We start from the raw sequence: 26,980 nt of genomic DNA on the forward strand, positions 1-26,980 counted from the left end.
ATAATTTGTTATATTTCGAGCTCAGTTCTCCAAACAAGGATGACCACTTGTATATGAATTCTTTCTTTTTTCATAAAATAGCATTTGGTAGGCTTTCACACTGAAACTGACAGAAAAGATGCAGCTACTGCTTCACCTATTTCTTTATCTTTAACTGCACCAAGAAGTACTAGCAACATGTTCATAAAAAATTGCAAATTTGAAAATAATACACTGCTAATTGATGGAACTTGTACTACTGTAGCATTTATAAGAACACCATTTTTCAATAGCAACTTGCACACCATGTATTTACATGCATCCACAGAGTATTGTTCAGGAAAAAAAGGAACAGAATCTTCTCTTGTAAAGTCACAATCATTTGATAGTTTAATGAGTGGTCAGGTGCGTGGGTTTAGTACACGTTCCTTGAGTGACTTGAATTCAAACCCCATGGCTACTAAATACAATGCTATTTCTTGTATTCTCTCCAGCTTGTGAACTCCTCTGACCATTTTGTTGTCCAGGAGAATAAACACAAAATTTATTTAGCTAGGTGCACAGAGTTTGGTTGGTTTGGTTGTTTAAGGATTTTATGGCTCATTAGTTTCTAAGGCTATAATGCGCCAAGTCAAAGTGCAGAGAGTGTCAGGAAATTAGGTGCTAACTCAGCATTCTGATGGGCATCTATGAGAGTTCGAAGAGTTCGGCAGATGCTCTTGAAGGAATTAAAATAGGGGGGAGGACCCATCAAACTCTAAGGGCACCTCCGTAGCCAGGCAGGCAGGAGCAGCAGTGCGTAGCACACGCTTCATGATTAGACTGGGGTTCAAACCCATGACCACCAAATACGGAGGATGCAGAAAGGTCAGGGAATGACCACCACATATCCCCGGAGCAATATGGCCTTAGTTGCTAATGCTCCTAAAAAAAAACAAAATAACAAACTCTCAGCTGCCCAAATCAAAGAGAGAGCTCACTCTTGTGCATCAGGAAACACACTGGCAATCTTCAGGGTAGAATGAGCCGATCCCACAAGAGTTAGTTATTGTCAGTGGCTCAAATGTCAGGGAAATGGGAAATATATTGTGCAAAAAAGGATAGGTAGAATAGGACCAGGATATGTCTGCCAGGGCCAAAAGTTGATGATGTTGTACAGCAGATATCATCTTTTAAGGGCACAAAAGGTGATATTGTTGTACACGTTGGCATTAATGACATTAAGTGTAGAAGATCTGCTAATTTAATTAACAAGTACAGGTCAATGTTGAAAAAAAAAAAAGTCGCGTGTCAAGGTTAAATATGAAAGTGTCTGCAATTCTGCCCAGACATGATAGGAGGGAGTATATGATGAGAGCCTTGTCAATTAATTCAGCCCTGGACAGTTTATGCAAGGAACATGGGGTAGAATTTTTTTCAGCGTGGTCTGTGCTTGTTAACAGAAGAGACTGCTTCTTTGGCAGGAGATACATTTAAATAGAAAGGGTGCAAAAATATTTTCTGATGCTATTGAAGCAATGTTAATTGAGTCAGAAAACTGTTAGCTTGGGAGGGGATTCACAGACTAATAGATTAACACAAGCAGGGGTAAAAGTGAATTTTGCACTGCTTCTATTGGAATGAGCAGCAGCCTGGAAAGCAAGTTGCTAGGGATTTCAGGAACTGCTGGGAGTCATGAAACAAGTAAATCCATGGGCTGTGTTAGAGTAACTAAGAGTAAGAACAGGTGCATGTATACTTGCATATACTATATGGACTCCAATGCTAGGAGTCCATATAGTAAATAAATTTGATGAATTTGAAGTGCTGGTCAAGACATCAAACGCAGATTTTGTTGGGATATCTGCGAAATGGTGTCACACAGATATAAGGAAAGCAGAATTGGAATTTGGGGAGTACAATGTGTAGAGAAAGGATAGACAGGATAGAAGGGAAGGAGGGGTTATGCTGTTAGTTAAGAAACACATAAAATCTAAGAAAGTGCATCCAGTTGATGTAGATGGACAGTGCAATGTTGAGTCAGTTTGGTGTGACATAGACATAGATATCAGCAACATGGTGTCACACAGATATAAGGAATGCAGAATTGGAACTTGGGGAGTACAATGTGTAGAGAAAGGATAGACAGGATAGAAGGGAAGGAGGGGTTATGCTGTTAGTTAAGAAACACATAAAATCTAAGGAAGTGCATTCAGTTGACACAGATGGACAGTGCAATGTTGAGTCAGTCTGGTGTGACCTAAGCACTGGGGAAAACCAAGTTGAGAGTAGGAGTACATTATAGGCTTAATGACTCTAATGAGTACAATGAACACCTGTACAGAGAAATAGAGTGGACCAGTAAATCAGACTGTCTTATAATGGGGGATTTTAACTTTCCAGATATTGACTGAAACTTGTGGATGGTCACTCGCACACTAGAAACACTTTTGTGGATTAATTTGATTATTCTTTTCTACAGCAGCATGTTTGTGAGGCAACCAGAGGGAGCAATACTCTTGATCTGATTATCAGCAGTAATTATTCACGCATTTAGAATTTGCAGATAGAGGGAAGTCGGAAATCAAGTCTCAAAGGAGGTTAGGCAAGCAAAGGCAAGCAAAGTGAGGATAGCAGGCCTAGAATTATCACCTTTCTTGGTTTGTTTAGAATTGCCTTTAACCAGAAGGTTTCAGTTCTTTTTCTCAAAGCCAACAATTTGTCTTCTTTTAAAAACTTTTGGATCATGAACTGGAACTGAACATCGGTCAGTGCCACTCACCAGTGATCACGTTTTGCACTTTTCTATTAGAAACTCTGAAAAGTGCTCATATTGCTTTGCTCACCATTTCTCACCTCTTCTTTAAGCAGATCAAAGGGTGCCACTGTTAAACCTATCTAGTTACACATTTAACCAAAGGCAGCAAATATGGCTAAGTGTTTGCTTACTGCAAGAAAGCATACTTATATAACATCAGCCAAAAAAAAATCCTTCTCATTTCATCCATCCACTTGTTCCAAATGTTTGTCAAGTTCTGCCTTTAATCTATTTAAGCTATCAACTTCTATGACAAATGGAAGTTTGTTCCCCAATCAACCACCCGCTGGCTAAAGGCAAACTTCTGCACATCTACAACTGTCTTTCCTAAATTTCAATTTATGCCCTCTTAGATGATTATTCTGAGCAAGAGGAATAATCCCATCAGCATTGAGCATGCTCAAACCATTCAAGACTTTATATACAGGGTTGTTAAAATTAAAGTATCCCTATATAGATGGCTCTGGAGCGAGTTCTAAGGCTCATACTGAAGAGAAATTTGGACAATAGATACAATAAAGAATGCACTCACCATTTATTGGAAAAAAAAAATTTATTACAAAATTTGTCACTATATGGCGCTATGGCAATACAAATCACTCGAACAGTGCTACAATTGTTCAATGTATCCTCCATTTTGGCCAACAACAGTTTCCATTCAAAGAACAGCATTTGCTACAGCAGAATGCAACATGTCAACTGGAATAGCCAGCACATGACATCTAATGCTGTCCTTCAGATCTGCCAAAGTTTAACATCCTTCCCAATACACTTGGTTCTTCAAAAAACCCCACAACCAGAAGTCGCATGGGGTGAGGTCCAGTGATCAGAGTGGCCAAGATGTCTGGAAACAATGGCTGATGACCCATTCGTCTGTTAAGTGTTGCCTTAGCAATCTTTGGACACAACGGTGGATGTGGGATGGCACACAATCCTGCACGAATATGGTATCCTGAAAGCACCCACTTTGTTGCAGCTCTGGTATTGCGAAATTTGCCAACATTTCATAATATTGCTGTCCAGTGACGGAACAGGTGTGGGGTCCAGTCGGTGTTACCTGTTCAAATAAATATGGCCCAATCATGAATGTGGCCATAACTCCACACCAGACTGTCACTTTTGGAGGATGTAAAGGGACTTCTTGGATAACTCGAGGGTTTTCTGCTGCCCAAATGTGACAGTTGTGCGTATTCACTTGTCCATTTAAACAGAAGTGGGCTTCATCACTCCAAAGGATGTTCCATGGCCAAGTGATATCCACTGTCATTCGTTCCAGAAACTGAAGTGCCTAAGTGAAATGAATATCTGCATCACAATGCTTTAGCTGCTGTAGCACGTGCATCTTGTAAGGATAGTACCGCAACATCTGACGCATTACTAGCCTTAGTGGATTACAGAATGTCCACTTCACGAGAAACAGGTGGCACACTTGTGCTATCACAAGGAGATTCACTTGATAAATCCATGACAGTCATAGCCACATCTTCAATACGAGAGGAGTCCACTTGTTTGCGACCTCTACCTGGTTGAACACCAAGATGTACTGTCACTTCAAATTTCGCAATCATTTTGTGGATAGCACAAACAGTCATAGGTCCATGCCTTATGCACTTCTGATGCCAGAATAATCTGATAGCCTCAGCTGCATTGTTGCTGTTCTGATAGTACAGCTTCACTAATAGCACCTTTTTCTGCAACGTTGCTGGCATTGCTGCTGTAGTGCAGGCAAAAATCTACTGTATGATTTTGAACAGACTGCTTTGCTTTTATACATACAGTATAGTACAGTAGAGCTGTGTAGTGGTGCTGTGGCAATAACTTACAATTAGGCAAATAACGTAAGTTATTTGCATAATCGTAACTAAGATAGTTATACGCCATACAGTGACAAATTTTGTAACTAATTTATTTTTTGCAATAAATGGCGAGCGCATTCATCATTGTACCTGCTGTCCAAATTTATCTACAGTACAAGCCTTAGAACTCGCTCCGGAGCCCTCTACATAGGCATACTTTTATTTTAACAACCCTATACTTCAATCAGATCACCTCGTGGGTGCCTAAGTCTCCAAACCCTGTAGTTTGCAAAACTTAAGCAACCCTTTCTTCCATTCACTAATCTTGTTGCCCTTCTCTGTAGTCATTCCAACAGCTCCACATCCTTAAAATGAGGCCTCCAGACCGGTATACAGTACTCAAGGTGTGTGGCCTGACGATTGCCTTATACAAGGGAATAATCACCTCCTTATCCCTGCTAGAAAAAATTCCTGTATATCATTGACAAGACACCATGAGCTACTCTTGCAGACTGTCTGCACTGCTCAGAAAACTTCATTTCTGCCTGCACAATTACCCCCAAGTCCTTTTCATTCTCCACCACTGTCAGTGCGGTGCCTCTGTAGCCATGTGGGCAGGAGCAGTGGTACATAGCACACGCTTCTTGATTAGACCGGGGTTCAAGCCCATGACCACCAAATTCAGAGGGTGTGGAAAGGTCAGGGAATGACCACCGCATATCCCTGGAGTAATATGGCCTTAGTTGCTAATGCCCCTAAAAACCAAATAAGAAACAAACAACTGTCAGTGTAGTACCACAGAGTTGATACATTACTCTGGAGTTACTGCTTCCCATATGCTGTATTTTACATTTGTCAAAGTTAAACTTCAGTTTCCACCTCTCAGCCCATCTCCTCAACTTCTCTAGATCCTGCTGCATCAGCGCACTGTCATTAGTATCATTAACAATCCTGCTGACCTTATTTCATCTGCAAACTTGGACATTAAGCCTGATATATACCATCATAAATATCATTAATACAGAAAACAACAATGGACCCAACACTGAACCCTGAGGGACTCCACTAATAACATTAGTCATTGATAAGCAGTGTCCACTGATTACCACTCTCTGTCTTCTCCCACTCAACCATCCCTTTATCCAAAGCAGCAATTTGCCTCCAATGCCACACTGCTCCAATTTGTGCAGCAGTCTTTGATGTGCAACAGTACCAAAAGCTTTTCTAAGATCCAAATATATGATATCAAAATTATTCTTTGCATCCAGTTCCTTTGTGACCACATCACAGTATTCAATCAAATTGGTCAAACAAGACTTCCTCTTAACAAACTCATGCTGTGTCCAAGCTATAACTGATATCTTGTCTAGATGATACTGCAGTGGTTCTTTAACCAGTGCTTCCATTAATTTTCCTGGAACAGAAGTTAAACTAACAGGTCTGTAATTACTTCTGTCGCCCTTTGATCCTCCTTTGTGAATTGCTGTCCCATTTGCACATCTCCAGTCCATGGGTACCTCCCCTAAGTCCAAGGAAGCTCTCATAATTATGGCTAAGAGTTTGTTTACTTCCTTTGCTGCCTCCTTTAATATAACTGGATAGATCCCATCCACCCCAGGTGCCTTTCTTATGTTTATCTCCAACAATTTCTCCTCCACTTTCCTCTCAGTTATTACAAAATCATCTAGCTCACTGCCAGAGTTTAATTCACCTCTGGCATTCCCCTCCCTGAATAACTGCTCATGTGTGAATGTAGATGCAAAATATTCATTTAGTTTGTTAGCTTCCTGAGCAGGATCATCAATAGTTGAACCATCGATATCAAGTGAACACATTGGATTCATCCCCTTCCTTCTAAAATGTACATAAAAAATAAAGAACTCTTTGCTGTTTTTCTTTGCATCCTATGCCAAAGATTTCTCGTAATCTGCCTTTGCCTGCCTAACCTCCTTTGTGATTTGGTTACAAGCCAGCTTATATCTATCATAGGCTTCCATGTTACCCATTAATTTATATGAATCCCATGCAATTTTCTTCTCTGCCACATATCTCATTAGTTCACCTGACATCTATTTAGGCCTAAACCTTGAACAATATTTCTTAGTTAGTATGAAAACCCTATTAGCTTCCAAGATTATTTCTTTGAATGCTTCCCATTTTGAATTTGCTGTTGGTAACATCATCAGTTGGTCCCACAGTATAAAATTTAAATACGGTCTCAGACCACTGTAGTCACCTTTACAAAAGCAAAAATCCTTCCTTTTACGCCTGATGGTAGTTACCTCTTAAGTAAATCCCACTTTAGCAGACTGTGATCACTGCCACCTAGTGGTTCCTTTACCTGCAGATTCTTAATGCATGAAGAATCACTACTGATAATCAGATCAAGAGTATTACCTGAACATGCTGCTGTAGAAAACAATTATTCAATAAATCCACAAAAGCCTTGCTAGTGTATAAGTAACCAACCCAGAAATTCCAGTCAATATCTGGGAAATTAAAATTCCCAGATATTGACTGGAATTTCAATATTTCTCTGTACAGCTGTTTATTATACTCATCAGAGTCATTAGGCCTATAACTCACTCCTACTCTCAATTTTGTTTTCCCAGTGCTTATGTCACACCAAACTGACTCGACACTGCACTGACCAGCCATATAGACTGGCTGTACTTCCTTGGATTTTGTGCTTCTTAACTAATATCATAACTCCTCCTTCCTTCTTATTCTGTCTACCCTTCCTGTACACATTGTACTTCTCAAATTCCAGTTATGCATTCCTTATATCTGTGTGACACCAATTCTCTGATATATCAACAATATCTCCTTTGATGTTTTGACTAACACCTCAAATTCATCAAATTTATTTACCAAACTCCTAGCACTGGTGTACACACACACAAGTATACATGTACCTGTTCTTATTCTTAGCTACCCTAATACAGCCCATGTATTTACTTGTTCCATATGACTCCCAGCAGTCTCTGGAATCCCCTGCACCTTGTTTTTCATGCTGCTGCTCATTCCAATAGAAGCAGTGCAAGGATCAATTTCACCTCTGCCAACAGCTACTGTTAATCTATTAGTCCATGTTTCCCTCCAAACTAGCAGTTTTCCAACCCACCTAACTCTGCCTTGATAGCATCAGTAACGAACGGATTATGAGTGACAACCTTGTACACTTTGTTTCCACGTCTGGTTGATATGCAATTTAAGCAATTAGAAAGTGCAAGTTAAGGGTTATTGGGATTACCGTTCCACAATGTAAGTGTGAAACATGAAACATATGCAGCCACCTATCCGAGAATTCATGCTGGTCAACTGCTTTTTATAGCCAGTCAGAAGATTAAGGTTTATTCCCGACACGGATAATAGTTACTGGTCAACTTTGGTTCATTGTTTAAAATAAAAATAAAAATTTTATTAAAAGGAATACTGCATTATCTTTTGTAATTTTGCACCTTATTTGTGCAGAGTGAAATCACATTATTTTTTGTGATTTTGTGAGAGTGAAAAAAATTATAAATTCGGCATTTATAATCACTTATGGAAAAAAATATCAGGGAGGAACAGTGTTTTACAAATTTGTGACTCCCATACAAACGGACAGGAACAAAGCAGTGATTGGCAGATGCTACTGCTTTCCCTGCTTGATATGTCTATGGTGCTTTTCCCCACATTTGTTGCTGTTTTTAAATTGGGAACTCGTTTTCCCATTTTAAAACAGCGAGATGGAGGGATAAACATCCTAAATAAACCAAGCCCCCCCCTCCTCGCCGACACAAAATATTCAGAAAAGGGAGGTGCCTTCACTTGTCAGTTATTGCTGTCTTCCTCGCTTTCATTGAAGTACTTGCCAGTGTACACTATACTGGACTTCAGCCAATATCACTATGAATTATTTACCTGTGTTTACATAGGTCACTTAGGAAAAGGCCTTTTGCTTCAGGTTACATAAAATATGAGGAATATTGTTGCATTCGAAAGAGCAGGACTAAAATATTTAACTGAAATATTTACAAACTGTACAAATATTTTAAATTACAAAATACTAAATTACAGTATTTACAAATATACAATATTCATTAATATACAAAAAACGTTACAATGGAACATCAAATGTTAGACAGCGAATCACATGCAGGAGGTTGGTGAATGTTATGGAGGCAGTTGTCAATATCAGAAGATACGAAGGTCAGCACAGTTGTTAATGACACTAATGACAGTACGCTGTTTCAAGAGGATCTAGAAAAGTTGAGCAGATTGGTTGAGAGGTGGCAGGGTTCGGTGTTGGGCCTACTGTTGTTTTGTATATTTATCAATGATATTCTATAGGTATATCAGGTTTAATGTCCAAGTTTGCAGATGATACAAAGTTTGGCAGGGCTGTTAGTAAAGACAGTATGCTACTCCAACTGAATCTAGATAAGTTGAGGAGATGGGCTGAGGGGTAGCAAATGAGGTTTAACATTGACAAATGTAAAGTACTGCATATGGGAAGCAGTAACCCCAAAGTAATGTATCAACTGTGTGGTACTACACCGACAGTGGTAAAGAATGAAAAGGACCTTGGGGTAATTGTGCAGGCAGATATGAAGTTTTCTGAGCAGTGCAGATGGTCTGCAAGGGTAGCTCATGATGTCTTGTAATTGATATACATAAATTTTCCTAGCAGGGATAAGGAGGTGATTATCCCCTTGTATAAAGGCAATGGTCAGGCCACACCTCGTGTATACAGGTCTAGAGGCCTCATTTTAAGGAGGATGTAGAGCTACTGGAAAGAGTACAGAGAAGGACTAGATTAGTGAATGGAACAAAGGGTTGCTGCTAGAAGACAGACTTAAGTTTTGCAAATTACAGTGTCTAGAGACTAGGCACCAGCGAGGTGATCTGATAAAGGTGTATAAAGCCTTGAATGGTTTGAGCATGCTCAATGCTGATGGGATTCTTTCTTTTCCTCAGAATAATCACCTGAGAGGGCATAAATTCAAATTGAGGAAAGACAGTTGTAGGATAGATGTGCAAAAGTTTGCCTTTAGCCAGTGGGTGGTTGATTGCTGGAACAAACTTCCATCTGTCGTTGTAGCAGTTGATAGCTTAAATATATTCAAGGCAGAACTAAATAAACATTTGGAGTGAGTAGATGGGTGAATGAGAAGGGATGTTTTTTTTTTTTTTTTGGACAATGCTATATAAGCTTGCTTTCTTGCATCATGTGCCTTTACTAATGCTAATGCTAATAATTAATTGCATTTGTAGTGATGTAATTGCCTTGCCCTCTTCTCCCATTGGCTGAATAAATATCACTAGGAGGAAAACTTTTTTAATGTATAGATAGATATACAAATTGTAGAGTGTTGGAATGGTAAATTCATAAGGATTGAAGAGGCATAGCAAGGGAGTGCAGAGGCGGATTTCACCCCCCCACCTGTGCCCACCAAGTTCAGGGGCGCAAACTGAAGGAATTATCTATCACAATCAGGGGCACCAGGAAGTGCTCCTGATTGTGATAGACCCTGGCTACGCTACTGAAAGATTGACTACCTGCATATAATGGGGGCATACTCATAACACTTTTGCCCCAGGTGTAGGATTGCCTAGTTTCAGCTCTGATTACACATTCTGTAAAAATCTGAAATCTGCCTTATAATGGAATATTGTTCCCATATCTGGGTTGTCCCCAAAACCTTTCTCAGGCTGTTCAGATTAATTAATGATTATCTCTTACAAAGTCTCTCCACTGTTTGTCTCATATATATACTGTTTCTGTTGCATTGGAAGTTGTTCCAAATTGACTTGTCATTCCCCCCCCCATCTTCCAAACCAATCAATATCATTTACTGTTCAACTTCAACTCACAGAATCAACTTTTTTTTCCTTCGTCATTTATCCCTTTGATTTCTGTTTTTTGAAGGACCTTCCTTCACACATATTTTCTGAAAATTCAAGTCTAATGTCACAAATATCTTCTTCTGTCTTCTCAAGTTTCAACCCACACACCATACTGAGTACAATAGGTTCTAATACCTTTCATGTTTAGGGTATCTAAAAAAAAAAAAAAAAAAAACTTTGCAGAGGCCAGTGTAATCAGTTTCAATAATCTGCTAAAATTTCACTGTAAGTGGTTGCTTACAGTGAATTTTTAACTCAATCAATTCATCAATTAATTAACTTTTAGTAAATACCCCATAATTAACTTTAAATGACACAACTTTTAGTAAATATTAATATAAACTGTTTCGTTTTAGAGCATTTCATTTTCATTATTTGCCAGTAAATGGTAAACTTTTTGATATGGTGGTGTGAAAAACAAAGTTCAAAATGTGAAGGTTAAAGTGACATGCAAAATCGATAATGAGAAAAACAAAGTTGATGTCCACCATAAGTCTGATTTGATCACCTAGTAGTGCATAATTTGTAAACTTAGACATTACCATGTTTTATGTATTTTGTCTTCCTGCAAAACTTGCAGAGTTTTTGGTACAAGATTATGAAAGCTTTCTCCTTGACAATCCACTCCAAGGAGATATCTTGTCATAGGTGTGGGTGTCATATCACATAAGTGAGGTGTGTACAGGTAAGCAGGCCCTCTCAAAATGAAAAGGTTTTCAAAGTATTTTAAAGGTTTTTTTTTTGCTTTTTCAACTTAGGTTCCTGAGGTTAGAGTTATTTTAAATTTACCAATGAATCTACTCAAAATGATGATAGTTCTTCAGGCTTGTCACAGACATTCTCTCAGGTTTGACAAGCTAGGGTTTACTACCTGGAAGCCTAAAACACTGATGAAATTGATATTCAGGTGACAACACTTGCAAGTTCAGTCGTTCTGTGACACCTGAATCCTTTGCTTGCACCTCCACAGTGGTGGGACTGTCAGTAACTCTGGATATACCCCTCCCTTGTACGAGTCCTGAAATTATACCTACTATACTGGAGGTGACCACCCAAGTATGAACCAATGTAAGCAGGGAGTTCAGATAGGTTGTTCACAACACACAGAAGAATGACAGCAGTCCGTGTCACCAGGCAACACTAGATGGTAGATGATTCTCATCAACTGGTACAATATCACCACTTTGCTTATTAGAGGCTTGGATTGGTGAAAAAAATATTTAGTCTCCAGAGCAAAACTCCAGCAACCCCATCTCTTCCACTGGTTCAAGAAGATTTAGTATTATTGGGATACTCTATTATCAGGAAAATGGGTAATATATTTTGTAATAAAGATAGGGGGACTAAAACGAGATGTGTTTGCTGGGAGCAATAATTACTGATATCACTAACAGATTGTCAGATTTTAAGGGCAGTAAAGAGATCATTATTATTCATGTGTGGACTAATGACCTCTTGTATTAAACGAGTATGACCTAATGATTTTTTTGGATAAATGTAGGCTGGCTGTGCTGAAAAAATATGACAAGTAAGGTCAGAGTGTGTGTGTGTGTGTGTGTGTGTGTGTGTGTGTGTGTGTGTGTGTGTGTGTGTGTGTGTGTGTGTGTGTGTGTGTGTGTGTGTGTGTGTGTGTGTGTGTGTGTGTGTTCAATATATTTTCCATAATTGCACGCACACACGTGCATGCACAATTATACACAAGCACAAGCACAATAAGATGGATTGCATGCAGAAAGCCTTGTGGATTAACTCTAAAGGGACACTGCATAATTTTTTAATCAGCATGGCCCACACTAGTAGGTAGAAGGAACCTATTCTATAGAGACAGTATTCATTTTAAAAAAGGTGGTGCAAGAGTTTTCCGGTATCATTAAGGATACCTTAAGGGTTCAGAGAAACTACTAGTTTTGTTAGGGAGAAGAAGGGTAATTTAGAACACATTTATCTAATGATATGGGTAAGTAATGCTTGCATGCATCACAATTATGCAGGGATAAGGAGGTGATTGTCCCCTTGTATAAGGCAATGCAAGGGGGATAATCCAGGGGTCAGACCTTGGGTACTGTATACAGGTCTGGAGGCCTCATTTTAAGAAAGATGTAGAGCTGCTGGAATGAGTACAGAGAAGGGCAACAAGATTGGTGAGTGGAACAAAGGGTTGCTGTTACCAAGAAAGGCTTAAGTTCTGCAAATTGCAGCTTCTGGAGACTAGGCACCTGCAAGGTGATCTAATTGAATTGTTTGAATAAGCTCAATGCTGATGGAATCCTTCCTCTTGCTCAGATTACCCACCTGAGGGGACATAAATTCAAACTGCGGAATTGTAGAAATTTGCCTTTAGCCGGCGGGTGGTTGATTACTGGAACAAACTTCCATCTATCATTGTGGAAGTTGACAGCTAAAATAAATTCAAGGCAGAACTATACAAACATATGGAGTGAATGGATGGGTGAAATGAGAATTTTTTTTTTTTTTTTTTTTAGCTAATGCTATATAAGATTGCTTTCTTGCATCATACACCTCTATTAATGCCAATGCTAATTATGGATTATCAGATCATTTATGGTTAGTCAGCTCATACAGAATTCTAAAATAATTTGATACAACCTCTCCGCCCCCACTCCTTTTAATGTAACTGGATACAACCCCTATAACTGTTATTTAAAAAAAAGAGAAGATTCGAACCAAAACCACTTCATTTTTAAATTTCAGATTATGACCTGCTGCAAACAGCAAAAAATTTCATTTCTTAAAAAATTAACATTTAATTAATTAAAGATTGGAAAATGTTGACCAGCACTTCAGAGGGAAATCCTGCATACATGAACAAAGTTTGACAAACTTTCATTTAGCTACTTAAACAACCTATTTCTCACTACCAAGTGAAAATGGTATGTGTCAGCATAGGAAAATTGTCCTAGTCTCTGTAAAAAAGCTGGACACCTAAAGGTTAACTTAAGTAGCAAGAGATTTATGTCAAGTTTTTTTTTTTTCCTCTTTAATTCTGGCAACACATCTCTCAGTTTAGCACCTTTTTTTTGCCTCTCTAAGTGATGTGTGCTATTGGAAATGAAACAGATGCATAGTCCAAATAAGTTCCTTACCAGCAGTGGTGAGCCTATTTTAGCAATATATTGTGCCATCTGCTCTGTGAGAATGCATAAATGCATAGCCATTGTAAGTCTAATTAGTATTACTGTAATGACACTGACCTTCACTTGCCTTCCTTGCAAATCCAGCTGACTACAAAAACATACATATGTTGATTATCCTTGTAACTGTCTGGGGCAAGGAGATTGTATCAAAGGAGTTTTCACTGTATTTCAGTTCAGCTATTGAAACAGTTTGAGAATCAAACACTGTGCCAGCACAGCCCAGTTATTAATAGGGGTTATATTTTACACATAACAAAAAAATTATCCTCTCAATACAAAATTTTCTTCTGCACACTGTTTGGCTGCTCCTTTCAATTTGACAGATTTATACACTGCTAGACACAAGATCACTAACTGAAGTTACCTTTTGTCTGATGATGGAACCAAAACAGTGGACGATGCCTATTGTGATCACTATGGGACACAAAGCTTAATTGAAAACAGTAACCAATTGATGATAATAACTGATGAAACAAGAATGCAACTCTTCAGAGTTGATTATTGATGATGAGTGGATAGGTGTATATAAAAAAGTGAAAGTAGACAGAAAGAAAACAATAAATCAAGTAGCATAAATACTTTAACATAAATGAAATAAAAATGGAACTGACATAATGTTTCTGGCAATCCATACAAACCATAAAACAAATAGAGAAAATATTAAAATCAAGAATTAGAAAAGAGTTGCTGCTCTACTGTAAAATAGTCAGACTGGTAGGTGTACAGATACAGATACTTTCTTTCACAGAGCAATGACACCATCAACCATATGAACTGTATGAAGCAACAGTAGTAATAGCCATGCAACAAGTCAGAGTTCAAGGAATGATTGGGATGTTAGGTAATCACTTGCACTGAAAATGTGTAAGGCAAAAAAAAAACAATAATAAAACTGAAGCACTGATCACTAAACATTGTTTTTTTCTGACTGGGACTTCATAAGAGTGATAACATTATTATAAATGAAACCATTACAGTCATAATAGTACCTCAAACACAGCTGATGCTCTGAAACAGCTTGTGGATAAATACAGTTTCAGAGCACATGTCCAAGCATTGTAACCATTACAGGAGGCAGGACAGCGTCCCCAGATAGTAAAGGGGGAAAAAATACAGAGTGTTATTTCCTTAATATGATTGAAATATGATTGTGCTAATATAGTAATAGTAATAGAGGCATGTGATGCAAGAGAGCAAGCATATGAGCTTATGTGGCATCAGCCAAAAAAAAACAAAAATTTCACACAACCATTACCTCTAAACGTTTGTACAGTTCCTCCTTGAATTTATTTAAGCTATCAACTTCCAAAACGACAGATGGAAGTTTCTTCAAACAATTAACCACTTGCTGGATAAAAGAAAATTTATGCACATCTATTCTACAACTGTTTTTCCTCAATTTGAATTTTTTCCCCCTCAGGTTCGTAATCTCAGCAAGTGGAAGAATCCCATCAGAATTCAGAATGCTCAACCCATTCAAGGCCTTATACAGCTCAATCAGATCACCTCGCAGGTGCCTAGTCTCCAGCCTCTCCAATTTGCAGAACTTAAGCCTTTCTCAGTAAGAGGACCCCTTCATTTCCTTCACCAGCCTTGTTGCCTTTCTCTATACACGCTCAAGCAACTCTACATCCTTCCTAAAATGAGGCCTCCAGACCTGTTCACAGTACTCAAGGCATGGCCTGACCATTGCCTTAAATAAAGGGATAATCACCTCCTTTCCCTTACTAGAAAAATTCCTGTATATTGTGCCTCCGTAGCCAGGTGGGAAGGAGCAGCAGTGCGTATCACATGCTTCTTGATTAGCCAGGGTTCGAGCCCATCACCACCAAAAACGGAAGATGCGGAGAGGTCAGGGAATGACCACCGCATATCCTGGAGCAATATGGCCTTAGTTGCTAATGCTCCTAAAAACCAAAACAACAACAAATGTTTCCTGTATATCATTGACAATACTCCATGACCTGCTCTGGCAGCCCATCTGCATTGCTCAGAAAACTTCATATCTAACTGTACAAATGCTCCCAGGTCTTTTTCATTTTCTACCATCCTAAGTGTAGTACCACACAGTTGGTAAGTTTCTACCCATATGCAGTACTTTGCATTTGTCAATGTTAAACTTTAGTTGCCATTTCTCAGCCCATCTGTCCAAATTTTCTAGATCCTGTTACAGTAGCACACTACCATTGCTGTCATTAACAACCCTGCAACCTTGTATCATTCACAAACTTCGACACTAAGCCTGGTATACCTTCATCAATATCATTCATAAATATATAAAACAACAGTGGGCCCAACACCGAACCCTGTGGGACTCGCGCCTCCGTAGCCAGGTGGGAAGGAGCAGCAGTGCGTAGCACATGCTTCTTGATTAGACCGGGGTTCGAGCCCGTCACCACCAAATACGGAGTATGCGGAAAGGTCAAGGAATGACCACCGCATATCCCGGAGCAATATGGCCTTAGTTGCTAATGCTCCTAAAAAAAAAAAAAAAAAAAAACCAAACCTGTGGGACTCCACTAATAACATTATTCCACAAAGAGCAGCGTCCACTGATTACCACTCTCTGTCTTCTCCCATTAAACCACCATTTTATCCAGTGTAGCAACTCACCCTTAATACCATACTTCTCCAATTTGTACAATAATCTCTTCCATGTGCAACAGTTTCAAATGCTTTCCTGAAATCCAAGTATATGATATTAAAATTATTTTTTGTATCTAGTTACTTTCTAACCACATCATATTATCCAATCAAATTTGTCAGACAAGACTTTCACTTAACAAACCTATGCTGTGTCTGAATTATTACTGCAGCCTTGTCTAGATGATCCTGCAATGCATCTTTAACTAGTGACTCCATTATTTTACCCAGAACAGAAGTTATACTAATTGGTGTGTAATTACTCGTGTCACTCTTATATCCCCCTTTGTGAATTGGGTTAAATTTGCACATCTTCAGTCTGTGGGGACTTCCCCTGAGTCCAAGGATGCTCTCATAATTATGGCTAAGGGTTTGCTTAATTCCTTTGCAACCTCCTTTAATATAACTGGATAGATCCCATCAACCGCAGTTGCCTTTCTTGTGCAGAAGTTTAACTTCAGCAATTTCTCCTCCACTTTGCTCTCAGTTATTACAAAATCATTAAGCAATCTGTTATAGTTTGATAACCTTCTGGCATTTTTCTCCCTCATGTGTGAATGTAGATGCAAAATACTCATTCAATTTGTCAGCTATCTGAGCAGGATCATCAACAGTCAAACCATCGATATCAAGTGCACCAATCTGATTCATCCCCTTCCTTTTAGAGTTTATTTAAGTAAAGTCCTTGCTTTTTTCTTTGCATCCTTTGCCAAAGATTTCTCATAATGTGCCTTCACCTGCCTAACCTCCTTTGTGACTTGATTACAGACTAGCTTATATATTTCATAGGATTCTGTGTCGCCTGATAATTTATATGCATCCCATGCATTTTTCTTCTCTGTCACGAGTCTCATTATTTTATCTGACATCCATTTAGAATGTCAGATGAACTAATGAGAATATTAATGAGAATATAGAAAGAATATTTCTTAATCAGAATTAAAAGCCTACTAGCTTCCATGATTAATTCCTTGAATGCTTCCCACTTAGAATTTGCTGTTGGTAACATCATCAGTTGGTCCCACTGTATAGAATTTAAAAACTGTCTAAGACCACTGTAGTCACCTTTACGGAAGCAAAAACCCTTCCCTTTACCCCTGATGGTAATTATATCTTTTAGTAAATCTCACATCAGTACATTGTGATCACTGCCACCTAGTGGTTCCTTTATCTGCAAATTCTTAATACACGAATAACACTGCTGATAACCAGATCAAGAGTATTACCCTCTCTGGTTGCATCTTGAACATGCTGCTGCAGAAAACAATCATCCAATAAATCCACAAAATCTTGCTATTGTGCAAGTGACCAATCCACAAGTTCCAGTCAATATCTGGGAAGTGAAAATCCCCCATTATAAGACATTCTGATTTACCGGCCCACTATTTCTCTGTACAATTGTTTGTTGTACTCATTAGAGTCATTAGGCCTAGAACACACTCCTCTTATTTTTGCTTTCTCAGGTCTTATGTCACACCAAACTGACTCAACATTGCACTGTCCATCTATGTCAACCATATCGTTAATGCATAAAGACAGTTGCCTATCTTTACGGAAAATCATGGCAATAATGATCAAAAATGTGCAGTATAGAATCACTTAAATAAAAACATCTTATTTTTGTAAAGGAAAAATCATGTTTAATCAAACTGGTTAGCTATTTTGACAGACTCATTCTTTATTTGACTCAGTCTTTCATGAGAGGTTATTGTAAAAGCTGGAACACATTAGAATTACAGGGTGACTGCAGGGTAGGAGACAGTAGGTTGTGACCAATGGTTACTCTTCAGATTGGGCTAACATAAGAAGTTGGGAGGGGGATTTTCCCTAAGGATCAGTGCTGGGACCATTTTTGTACCTAAATGATGCTGGTGAAGGGATACAAGATGTGATGTTAATATCTACAGATGATGTCAAGTGCAGAGTACTAATCAGCACCAAACAACTCTTCTTCGGGATCACTTAGACTTCAAGGATGGTCAGAAAAGTGGTATTTACAGTTTAATGAAGAAAAATGCGAGATCTTATACTTAGGGAACAGCAACCCAAAAATAATTTATATACTTGGTGGGGTTGAATAAAAATAGTAGAGAAAGAGGGATTTGGAGTTAAATATGGTTAGACATGAAGTTCTACAAACAATGCAGACAGGTGGCAAGGAAGATTTGCAGTGTCCTTTTGATGATTTTTCCAACATTTCTTTGTAGAGATAGGAGGTCATAATGCCACTGTATAAAGCAATTGTAAGACCATACTTGGAATACTGTGCTCAAAAATAGAGACTGCACCTAAGAAAAAGATATTTTGGCTCCTTCAAAAGGTCAAAGACAGACACTACATCTGGAAATTAGGCACTTTAGAGGAGATTTGACTGAGATGAGAAAGTAAAATGAATGAGGATGTAATTTTATTTGTTATAAATGGATTCTACAACTAGGGGCTATAAATTCAAATTATGGGTGAAGAGATTTTGAATGGAATGCAGAAAATTTCTTTTAGCCAGCAATTTGTTAATTACTGCGATAAGTTACCTCCATGGGTAGTGAAGCTGACAACTTGGAGAAATCACAGGCCAGCTAGATAGGTACCTATGTGAGGAGGAAGTAAAATAGGTAGTTTATTTTATTATTTATTACTATTATTTTTTTATTTCATTTTGTTTACTTATTTTTTTTTTGGCTGGTGCAGCAAAATATTTTTCTTCAATTAAAGCTCAAAGTTAAACTTGAAATTATTTTTTATCCAGATATTATTATTATTATAAAAGAAAAAATTTTACATTTTTTGTGCTGTTCATTCCCTTTTGTTCTTTTAATAATTTCAGTGGGATCTTTTCAGATTACAGCACTATGTTAAAATACTTAAAATGTGGATTTTAAGTATTTTAACATAGTGCTTTAATTTAAATATTAAAATGTGAATCTACAAATTAAATTAATGTTTGTGTATATGGTATGAGTTAGAAAATTAGAGGTGTTGTGTTTAACTTAAAGCATAATATCCATAACCTATCGATCCATTATTGTATCCAAAAAAAAAAAAAATCAGAGAGTTAAAAATCTAAACGTGTTGTGTTTACCTTAAAAAAAACAAAAATTAGATATTCGTAGAAGATTAGAAAAGGATGGAAATCATATATTTAACAAGGAATATGACCTTGGCTTTTCAACAATTTATGATTAATTAATAACTAAAAAATTACATTATTCCAAACATTTTGGAGCATCACAGTTCCCTTCTGTGGATAAATAATTAATATAATTTAAACAAAAAACTAGATTGGATATCTACATGATAAGTACTATCCATAAAAGTGTTTCTCAACCTGTGTGCCATGGCATGTTAGTATGCTTCAAGAGTGCCGCAGAAAATGCAAATTTAAAAAAAATTAATAAATCCAAGTTTTATAATAAAAATTAATTTAAACAAAAAATTTGTTTATTTACACTAAGCTGATTTTTGAAATTTTGGAAAAGGCAATTACAATTTTATTGCCATTTTCCACTTCCTACTTGTGCAAAACAGGGTTTTCTGCTTTAAACAAGATTAAACAAAAAGAGATAGAGAAAAAAATCCAGTAGAGCTAAGAGTAAGCCTATCCACAATAAATTCTTGTACTAAAAAACTGCAGTGCCACCCTGATTAAAATGTTATAATTGTATTTTTGTTTATTTTTATATAATTATGTTAATTTTTTACACATTTTCTTTTAAATTTCATGTAATTCTTGTGCGTTCAAAAATGAGATATTAAAAACATTTAAAACAAATAATAAGTGTATTATTAAATATACCCAACAGAAATAAGTTCCCGTTTGTGAATATATGAGTATAGTGGTAATTTTAGTGTGTAGTGTTCTGCAAAATTTTAGCATATTTAAAAGAGTGCCGCAAAATTTTGGACCCGTTAAAAGTGTGCCGCAGCAATGAAAATGTTGAGAAACACTGATCTATAGGATCCCTGGTTCCTCTTTACTGCAAGCCACCAAGCACTAGAGAGAGAGCAGGAGGAAGATCATGTGACTCATTCATCTTGAGGGCTATGGTTCTGCATTGGATATCATATGAAAATGTCCTGGTAGAATGATGGGTTTCTTGAATACTATGACTGCAATACGTAGAGTTAATTTATGGTTCCTTATGAGCGGCTTTCTATTGCTGGTTTCATCATGGTCACTATGGAAGAAAGAATTATCCAGGGAGAGACAGACTGATCCTGCCAATTTCTATTAACTGTTTTCTGATAATCCTATTTTATATGTGGAATGCTTCAAGAAAGTCCCTCCTCTTTTTCTGGCATGTAACAATTCAGCACTTTGGGATCCAAAATGACAAAAGTATGGTGATCCTCGAAGATGGTGTGATGTGCAACACCACTTTAGGATATTCCCCTGCTTTGCGTGTTGAATGTGTCAATCAGCCTTAAATTAGAACTTAGAAGTCTTTGCCCTATGTAATATTTTCCACCACTCCATTGCAGTCAGCCTGTAAACCACATCTCTCATTCTTTTTTTTTTTTTTTTTTTGGTGGGGAAGGAGTTAAGTATTTGTTTAACACATCTATTCTCTTTAAATAAATGTTAAAATTACACTCCATGGCCAATCTATTGAAAATGGATTTTATAGTAATAATTTATTTCTAAAAGTACTAATGTATATCCATTGACTTAAACCCAGGACTCTTCAATATTCAACTATTCTAATTTATTTCTAAAAATACCTGAATACTTATTTTGTGAAAATAAGCCTTTCATATAATGTATAATCAGTGGTCATGTTATCTGAATAATTCCTACAAGAAACACACACGGCCACAAATTGAACATATATATTTTTTTAAATATCATTAATATTATTAGAAATAACTATGACTAAATAAACTAACTAGCAATAATGACTATATAAACTAGCTACCATCTGGTGTTGTGGAAATGGGTAGTTTCAATACTGCAAGGTCAAATAGCTTTAGACATAAATAAAGAAGTTTATGCATCACCAAACATTACTAATAAATTAAAAAATACCTTTGCTATACTTGATTCTTGAAACACGATATGGGTGTAGGTAATATTAACCATATCTGTACCAGTGCATATAGTTAATGACACTTCCTCTAACATTCCTTTAGTCTTAGCCTGCAGTTCAATAAGTAACCGGGGATCCTGCAAAAGAGAATTAAAAATTAAACTAGATAAGTTAAACTTTCTTCTCAGTAATGATGAAATGAGGTAGGCTGTAAACCAAGTGAAAGATATTGATTGCTATAGAATAATGGAGGTTTCTTTTTTTACTAAGATCTGTGAAAAATATGAGTCTTTTTCCATACACCTACACTACTAATTCCAATTTCAGTAGTAAAATTGCAACCACAGCAGCAATTATCTATATCATTATCTCCAGAAAAGCAGCGATTCACTTTTGGCAATGACTTTGTATGCTACAATAACTCAGTGAAGTGAGTAAGGTTTTAAACAGATTAGATTAAGCATAATAAATTCTGAGGGGCCCCTTACTTTGGATAATACATATAAGGGAACATAAATTGAAAAAAATAGATGGTTGCAAGATAGATGAGCAATAATTTGCTCTCACCCAGAGAGTAACTGATTGTTGGAACAAACTTCCATCTGTGTTGTGAGTAGTTGGAATAAATTCAAGGAAAAATTAGACAAATTATTAGAAGAGATATACAGATGAGGTGGGTAGGTTTTTTTTTCTGTCTGATACTGTATAAGCTCATTTCCTTGCATAAATTGCCACCTAATACTAATACAGTAAACCCCCGCTATTCGCGGTATCTGTATTCGCGGTTTCGCGTATTCGCAGTCGCTGATTTAATATAAAATGAAACCTAAAAAAATGTGAATTTTAAAGCGCCGTGAATATTTTTCCGCCATAAAAAAACATGGGCATGGCTAAAATTATCTTTCCCGGTCAAAACAGCGCTCGGTGGGTGGGGGAGAGGGGTGACAAAATTGCGAACGTGGATGTTTCTCGCTAATCCTTGTTTAGTTATGTGTTATGCGCTTGTCATGGAAGGTTTCGCCGTTTGCTTTTAATTTATATGCTTATAAATTGAATAAATTTATCAATTTGTAAATTGATATGCTTACAAAAGTGATAAATCTACCATTTTGCAGTGTAAAACAGACTTTTTCGAGCGTGTTAACGGAAGAAAGTGACTTTATTGTGGACAAGTTCTTTCTAACCCGTACAAAAATATGGCTACGAATAACAAGGGAAATGTGAAAAGATCAAAGAAGGTGATGACATTAGCGAATAAAATTGAGTTATTAGACAAAATTTCTAATGGTGAAAGTGTCTCCTCAGTGGCAAAACATTATAAAATCAATGAGTCAACGGTACGATCAATCAAGAAATCGGAAGAAAAAATCCACCGTAGTGTCCATGAAAACGCGCTAATTGCTTCAAAAATTTGCTCTATAACTCGTGAAGTTAAATTAGAAAAAATGGAAAAGGCTTTAAATCTGTGGATAGAAGACCGAACTCAAAATAAAATTCCGTTAAGTTCACCATCATTCGTGAAAAGGCAAAACTCCTTTATCAACACTTTAGCAAAACTGGTGATAGCATTGGAAGGATAAGTTTTTTTGCTAGCAAAGGCATATTACATTTAATATTAAATTGTTTCTTATTTTCATTTCGATGCCATATGCTTGCATTTCACTATGTACTGTCTATGTACATAGTCATAATATGAAGGTACATGATAATACATACATAGACAAAATTTTAGACTACTTTTTCTTATATATTTCATACTTTGGAACGGAACCCCTTTATTACTATGGGAGCCATAACTCAGTATTCGCGTTTCCGGTATTCGCGGCATTTCTCAGGAACGTAACCCCTGCGAATAGTGGGGGTTTACTGTATTTATTTATAAGTACCAAACAATTAATCATTATTCTATTAAAAGTAGAAGAAAGTTTTAAAACTTTTATAAAATTTTATAACTATCTTTCTGGTAAAATCAGTAAAATGAAATGAAAGAAAAAGGTAAGCGAGAAGTTCTCAGTATAGTACTGTCTGAAGGGTGGGTAGAATTCTAGGAATAAAGTCTTTATTCCTAGAATAACTGTCTTTATTTTATAGTTCAAACTGTCTTTATTTTATAGTTCCTAGTGCTTTTCAAACCTCTTTTACATTTCCAATCTTCAAAGCTGTTTAACTAGACTGGGCTGGGAGATTTTTTTTGTATGCAACTTCAAAGTTTCAGACAGTTTGTAAATCTGAGGAAATCTAACCACTGGCCAGATAGAATGGCTTGGCGGGCCACATTTTGCCCACCCCCTGCTCAAGGTAGTGGAAGTGGCGTGGCTTGGAGAATGAATGAGAGGTGTGGTTGTGCACTGAATCACAGCCTTATGAAATGTACTGTTTGTTTGATGTTTGCAAAGCTATCAGGAAAGGGACGTGATTTTACCAAGGGGGGGGGGGATGTGTGTGTGTGTGTGTGTGTGAGCGAGCGCGCTCTCGAAGTAAAGAGTGTGAGGAAGTTAGGTGCCAACTAAGCGTTGTTATGAGTATTTATGAGAGCTTGAAGGATATAAGTTAAGGGGAGGGTCATCAAGCTCTCAGTTGCCCACATCAATGCTAGAGCTTGCACTTGATCATCAGGCAATGCAGCAGCAATCCCCAAAGCAGAATTCGGTGGTCCCGCAGGAGCTAGTTGTCAGTGACTCTATTGTCAGGGAAATGGGAAATATATTGTGCAAAAAGAATAAGTGGAACAGGACTAGGGTATGTCTCCTGGGGAAAAAGTTAATGATGCAGAGCAGACGTCATCTTTTAAGGATAAAAAGGGTGATATTGTTGTATGCATTGGCACTAATGACATTAACAGTAGGAGATCTGTGGACTTACTTAAAAAGTACAGGTCAATGTTGAAAAAAAGGCCATAAGTAAGGATTAAATTTGAAAGTACGTGCAGTTCTATCCAAACACAGAGGGAATATACAATGAGAATCTTATCAATCAAATCGGCCCTGGAGAGATTGTGCAAGGCTTATGGGATAGAATTTTTCTCAGTGTGATCTATCCTTGTTAAGTATAGATCACACATACAGGAGAGAATGCTCCTACAGGGATGAGATACACTTAAATAGAAACGGTGCAAGAATATTTTCAGATGCTATTGAGGCAGTATTATGTGTGTCAGAAAATTGCTAGCTGGTGGGGGGGGATTCACAAACTAATAGATTAACATTAGCTGCAGGTAGAGATGAAAGTGATTTGTGCACTGCTTCCATTAGAATGAGCAACAGCCTGGAAAGCATGGTGGTACATTTTTCAATAACTGCAGGGGGGGTCATCATTGAACAAGTAAATACATGAGCTTCAAATTTGATGAATTTGTAGTGCTGGTCACGACATCAAAGGCAGTTATTGTTGGGATGCAGATACTGTTGGGATATCAAAGACGTGGTGTCACACAGCTATAAGCAGTGCAGAATTGGAATTGGGGAGTACAATGTGTAAAGAAAGACAGACAGGATAGGAAGAGAGGAGGGATTATGATGTTAGTTAAGAAACATAAAATCTAAGACAGTGCAATTAGTTGACATGGGTGGCCAGTGCAACGTTGAGTCAGTTTGGTGTAACATAAGCACTGGGAAAACAAAAATGAAAGTAGGAGTGTGTTATAGGCCTAATGACTCTATGAGTATAATGAACAATGTACAGATAAATAGTGGGCCGGTAAATCAAAATGTCTTATAATGGTGGATTTTAAGTTTTGACTGAATTTATTGTGTGCATTTATTGGATGACTGTTTCCTACAGCAGCATGTTCGAGAGGCAACCAGGAGTAATCTTCACCTGATTATCAAGCAGTGGTTACTCATACATTAAGCATCTGTAGATAAAGGAGCCACTAGGTGGCAATGATGACAGTGCACTGATGTGAGATTCAATCAAAGATGTAACTACCATCGGCAGTAAAGGGAAGAGTTTTGCTTTCTTAAAGGTGATGACTGTCGTCTCATCAGTTTGTAAAGTCTATACAGTGGGCCAAATGATGATGTTACCAACAGCAAATTCTAAATAGGAAGCATTCAAGGAATTAATCTTGGAACTACTAGGCTTTTCATACCAACTAAGAAAAACTGTTCAAGGTTTAGGCAAAAATGGATGCAAGATAAACTAATGAGACTCCTGGCAGAGAATAAAAATGCATGGGCTGCATATAAATTATCAGGCAACACAGAAAATTATGGTGGCTATAAACTAGTCTGTAATCAAGTCACAAAGGAGGGTAGGCAAGCAAAGGTTGATTACAAGAAATCTTTGGCACAGTATGCAAATAAAAACAGGAAAGACTTTACTTATGTAAACTGTAAAAGCAATGGGATAAACCAGATTGGTCCACTTTATATTGATGGTTCGACTATTCATGATCCTGCTCAGGTAGCTGACAAACTAAATGAGTGTTTTACATCTACATAAGGAACTCTTAGGGAAGTGGAGGCCAGAAGTTTATCAACAGTCGAACCATGATTCTGTGATAACTGAGAGGAAAGTGGAGGAGAAATTTTGAAGTTAAACAAAAGAAAGGCACCTGGTGTGGATGGGATTGACCCAGTTATATTAAATGAGGCAGCAAAGGATGTAAGCAAACCCTTGGCTGTAATTACGAGAGCATTCTTGGATTCAGGGGACGTCCCCATGGACTGGAGATGTGCGAATGTATCTCCAATTCACAAAGGGGAAATAAAACTGTGACACGAGTAATTACAGAACTGTTAGTCTTATTTCTATTCCTGGGAAAATAATGTACTCACTGGTTAAAGAAGCATTAAACGGATCATCCAGTGAAGACTGCAGTTACAGTTCAGACACGGCATGTTTTGTTAAGGGGAAATCTTGTCTGACCAATCTGATTGGATACTACGATGTTGTCACAAAAGAACTGGGTGCAAAAATTAATTTTGGTACTATATACTTGGATTTCAAGAAAGCTTTTGATACTGTTGCAGATGGAACACTGCTGTACAAATTGGAGTGGTATGGCATTAAGGGCAAGATACTGCTATGGATAAAGGGATGGTGGGGTGGGAGAAGACAGAAAGTGGTAATCAATAGACACTGCTCTGTGGACTAATGTTATTAGTGGAGTCCCCCCCCTCCAGGGTTTGGTGTTGGGTCTATTGTTATTTTTTAATATTTATCAATGATATTAATGAAGGTCTATATCAGGCATAATGTCCAAGTTTGCAGACAATACGAAGGTTGGCAGGGTTAGCATTAGCATTAATAGAGGCATATGATGCAAATAAGCAAACTTATGCAGCATCAGCCAAAAAAAAAACACTTCCATTTCACCCCTCTGTTCGTTCGAAATACCTGTCCAGCCGAGCCTTAAATTTATTTAGGCTATCAATTTCCACAACAAGGGATGGAAGTCTTAACAACAGATTAACCAACTACCCGCTGGCTAAAGCCAAATTTCCACACATCTATCCTACATCTGACTTTCCTCGATTTGAATTTATGCCCTCTCAGGTGATTATTCTGAGCAAGAGAAAGAATCCCATTGGCATTGAGCATGCTCAAACCATTCAAGACTTTATACACCTCTATCAGATCACCTCGCCAGGGCGTAGTCTCCAGACACTGTAATTTGCAAAACTTAAGCCTTTCTTTGTAAGAGCAACCCTTTGTTCCATTCACTAATCTTGTTGCCCTTCTCTGTACTCA

At 37.5% G+C, this 26,980-nt stretch overlaps 1 protein-coding gene across 1 annotated transcript in view; it reads right to left on the minus strand.

The window, feature by feature from the left end:
• Nucleotides 1–26,980, minus strand: part of LOC150088409 (1-phosphatidylinositol 4,5-bisphosphate phosphodiesterase-like) — a 754,578-nt gene that overhangs the window by 666,736 nt on the left and 60,862 nt on the right. Inside the window, exon 5 of the mRNA XM_090370149.1 lies at nt 21,286–21,423. Coding sequence (XP_090226275.1) covers nt 21,286–21,423 — 138 coding nt within the window. The remainder of the gene's footprint in view (nt 1–21,285; nt 21,424–26,980) is intronic.

The sequence above is a fragment of the Mastigoproctus giganteus genome, chromosome 3 (genome assembly GCF_048544385.1).
Source record: "Mastigoproctus giganteus isolate SK-2022 chromosome 3, ASM4854438v1, whole genome shotgun sequence".
Lineage (NCBI taxonomy): Eukaryota > Metazoa > Arthropoda > Arachnida > Uropygi > Thelyphonidae > Mastigoproctus > Mastigoproctus giganteus.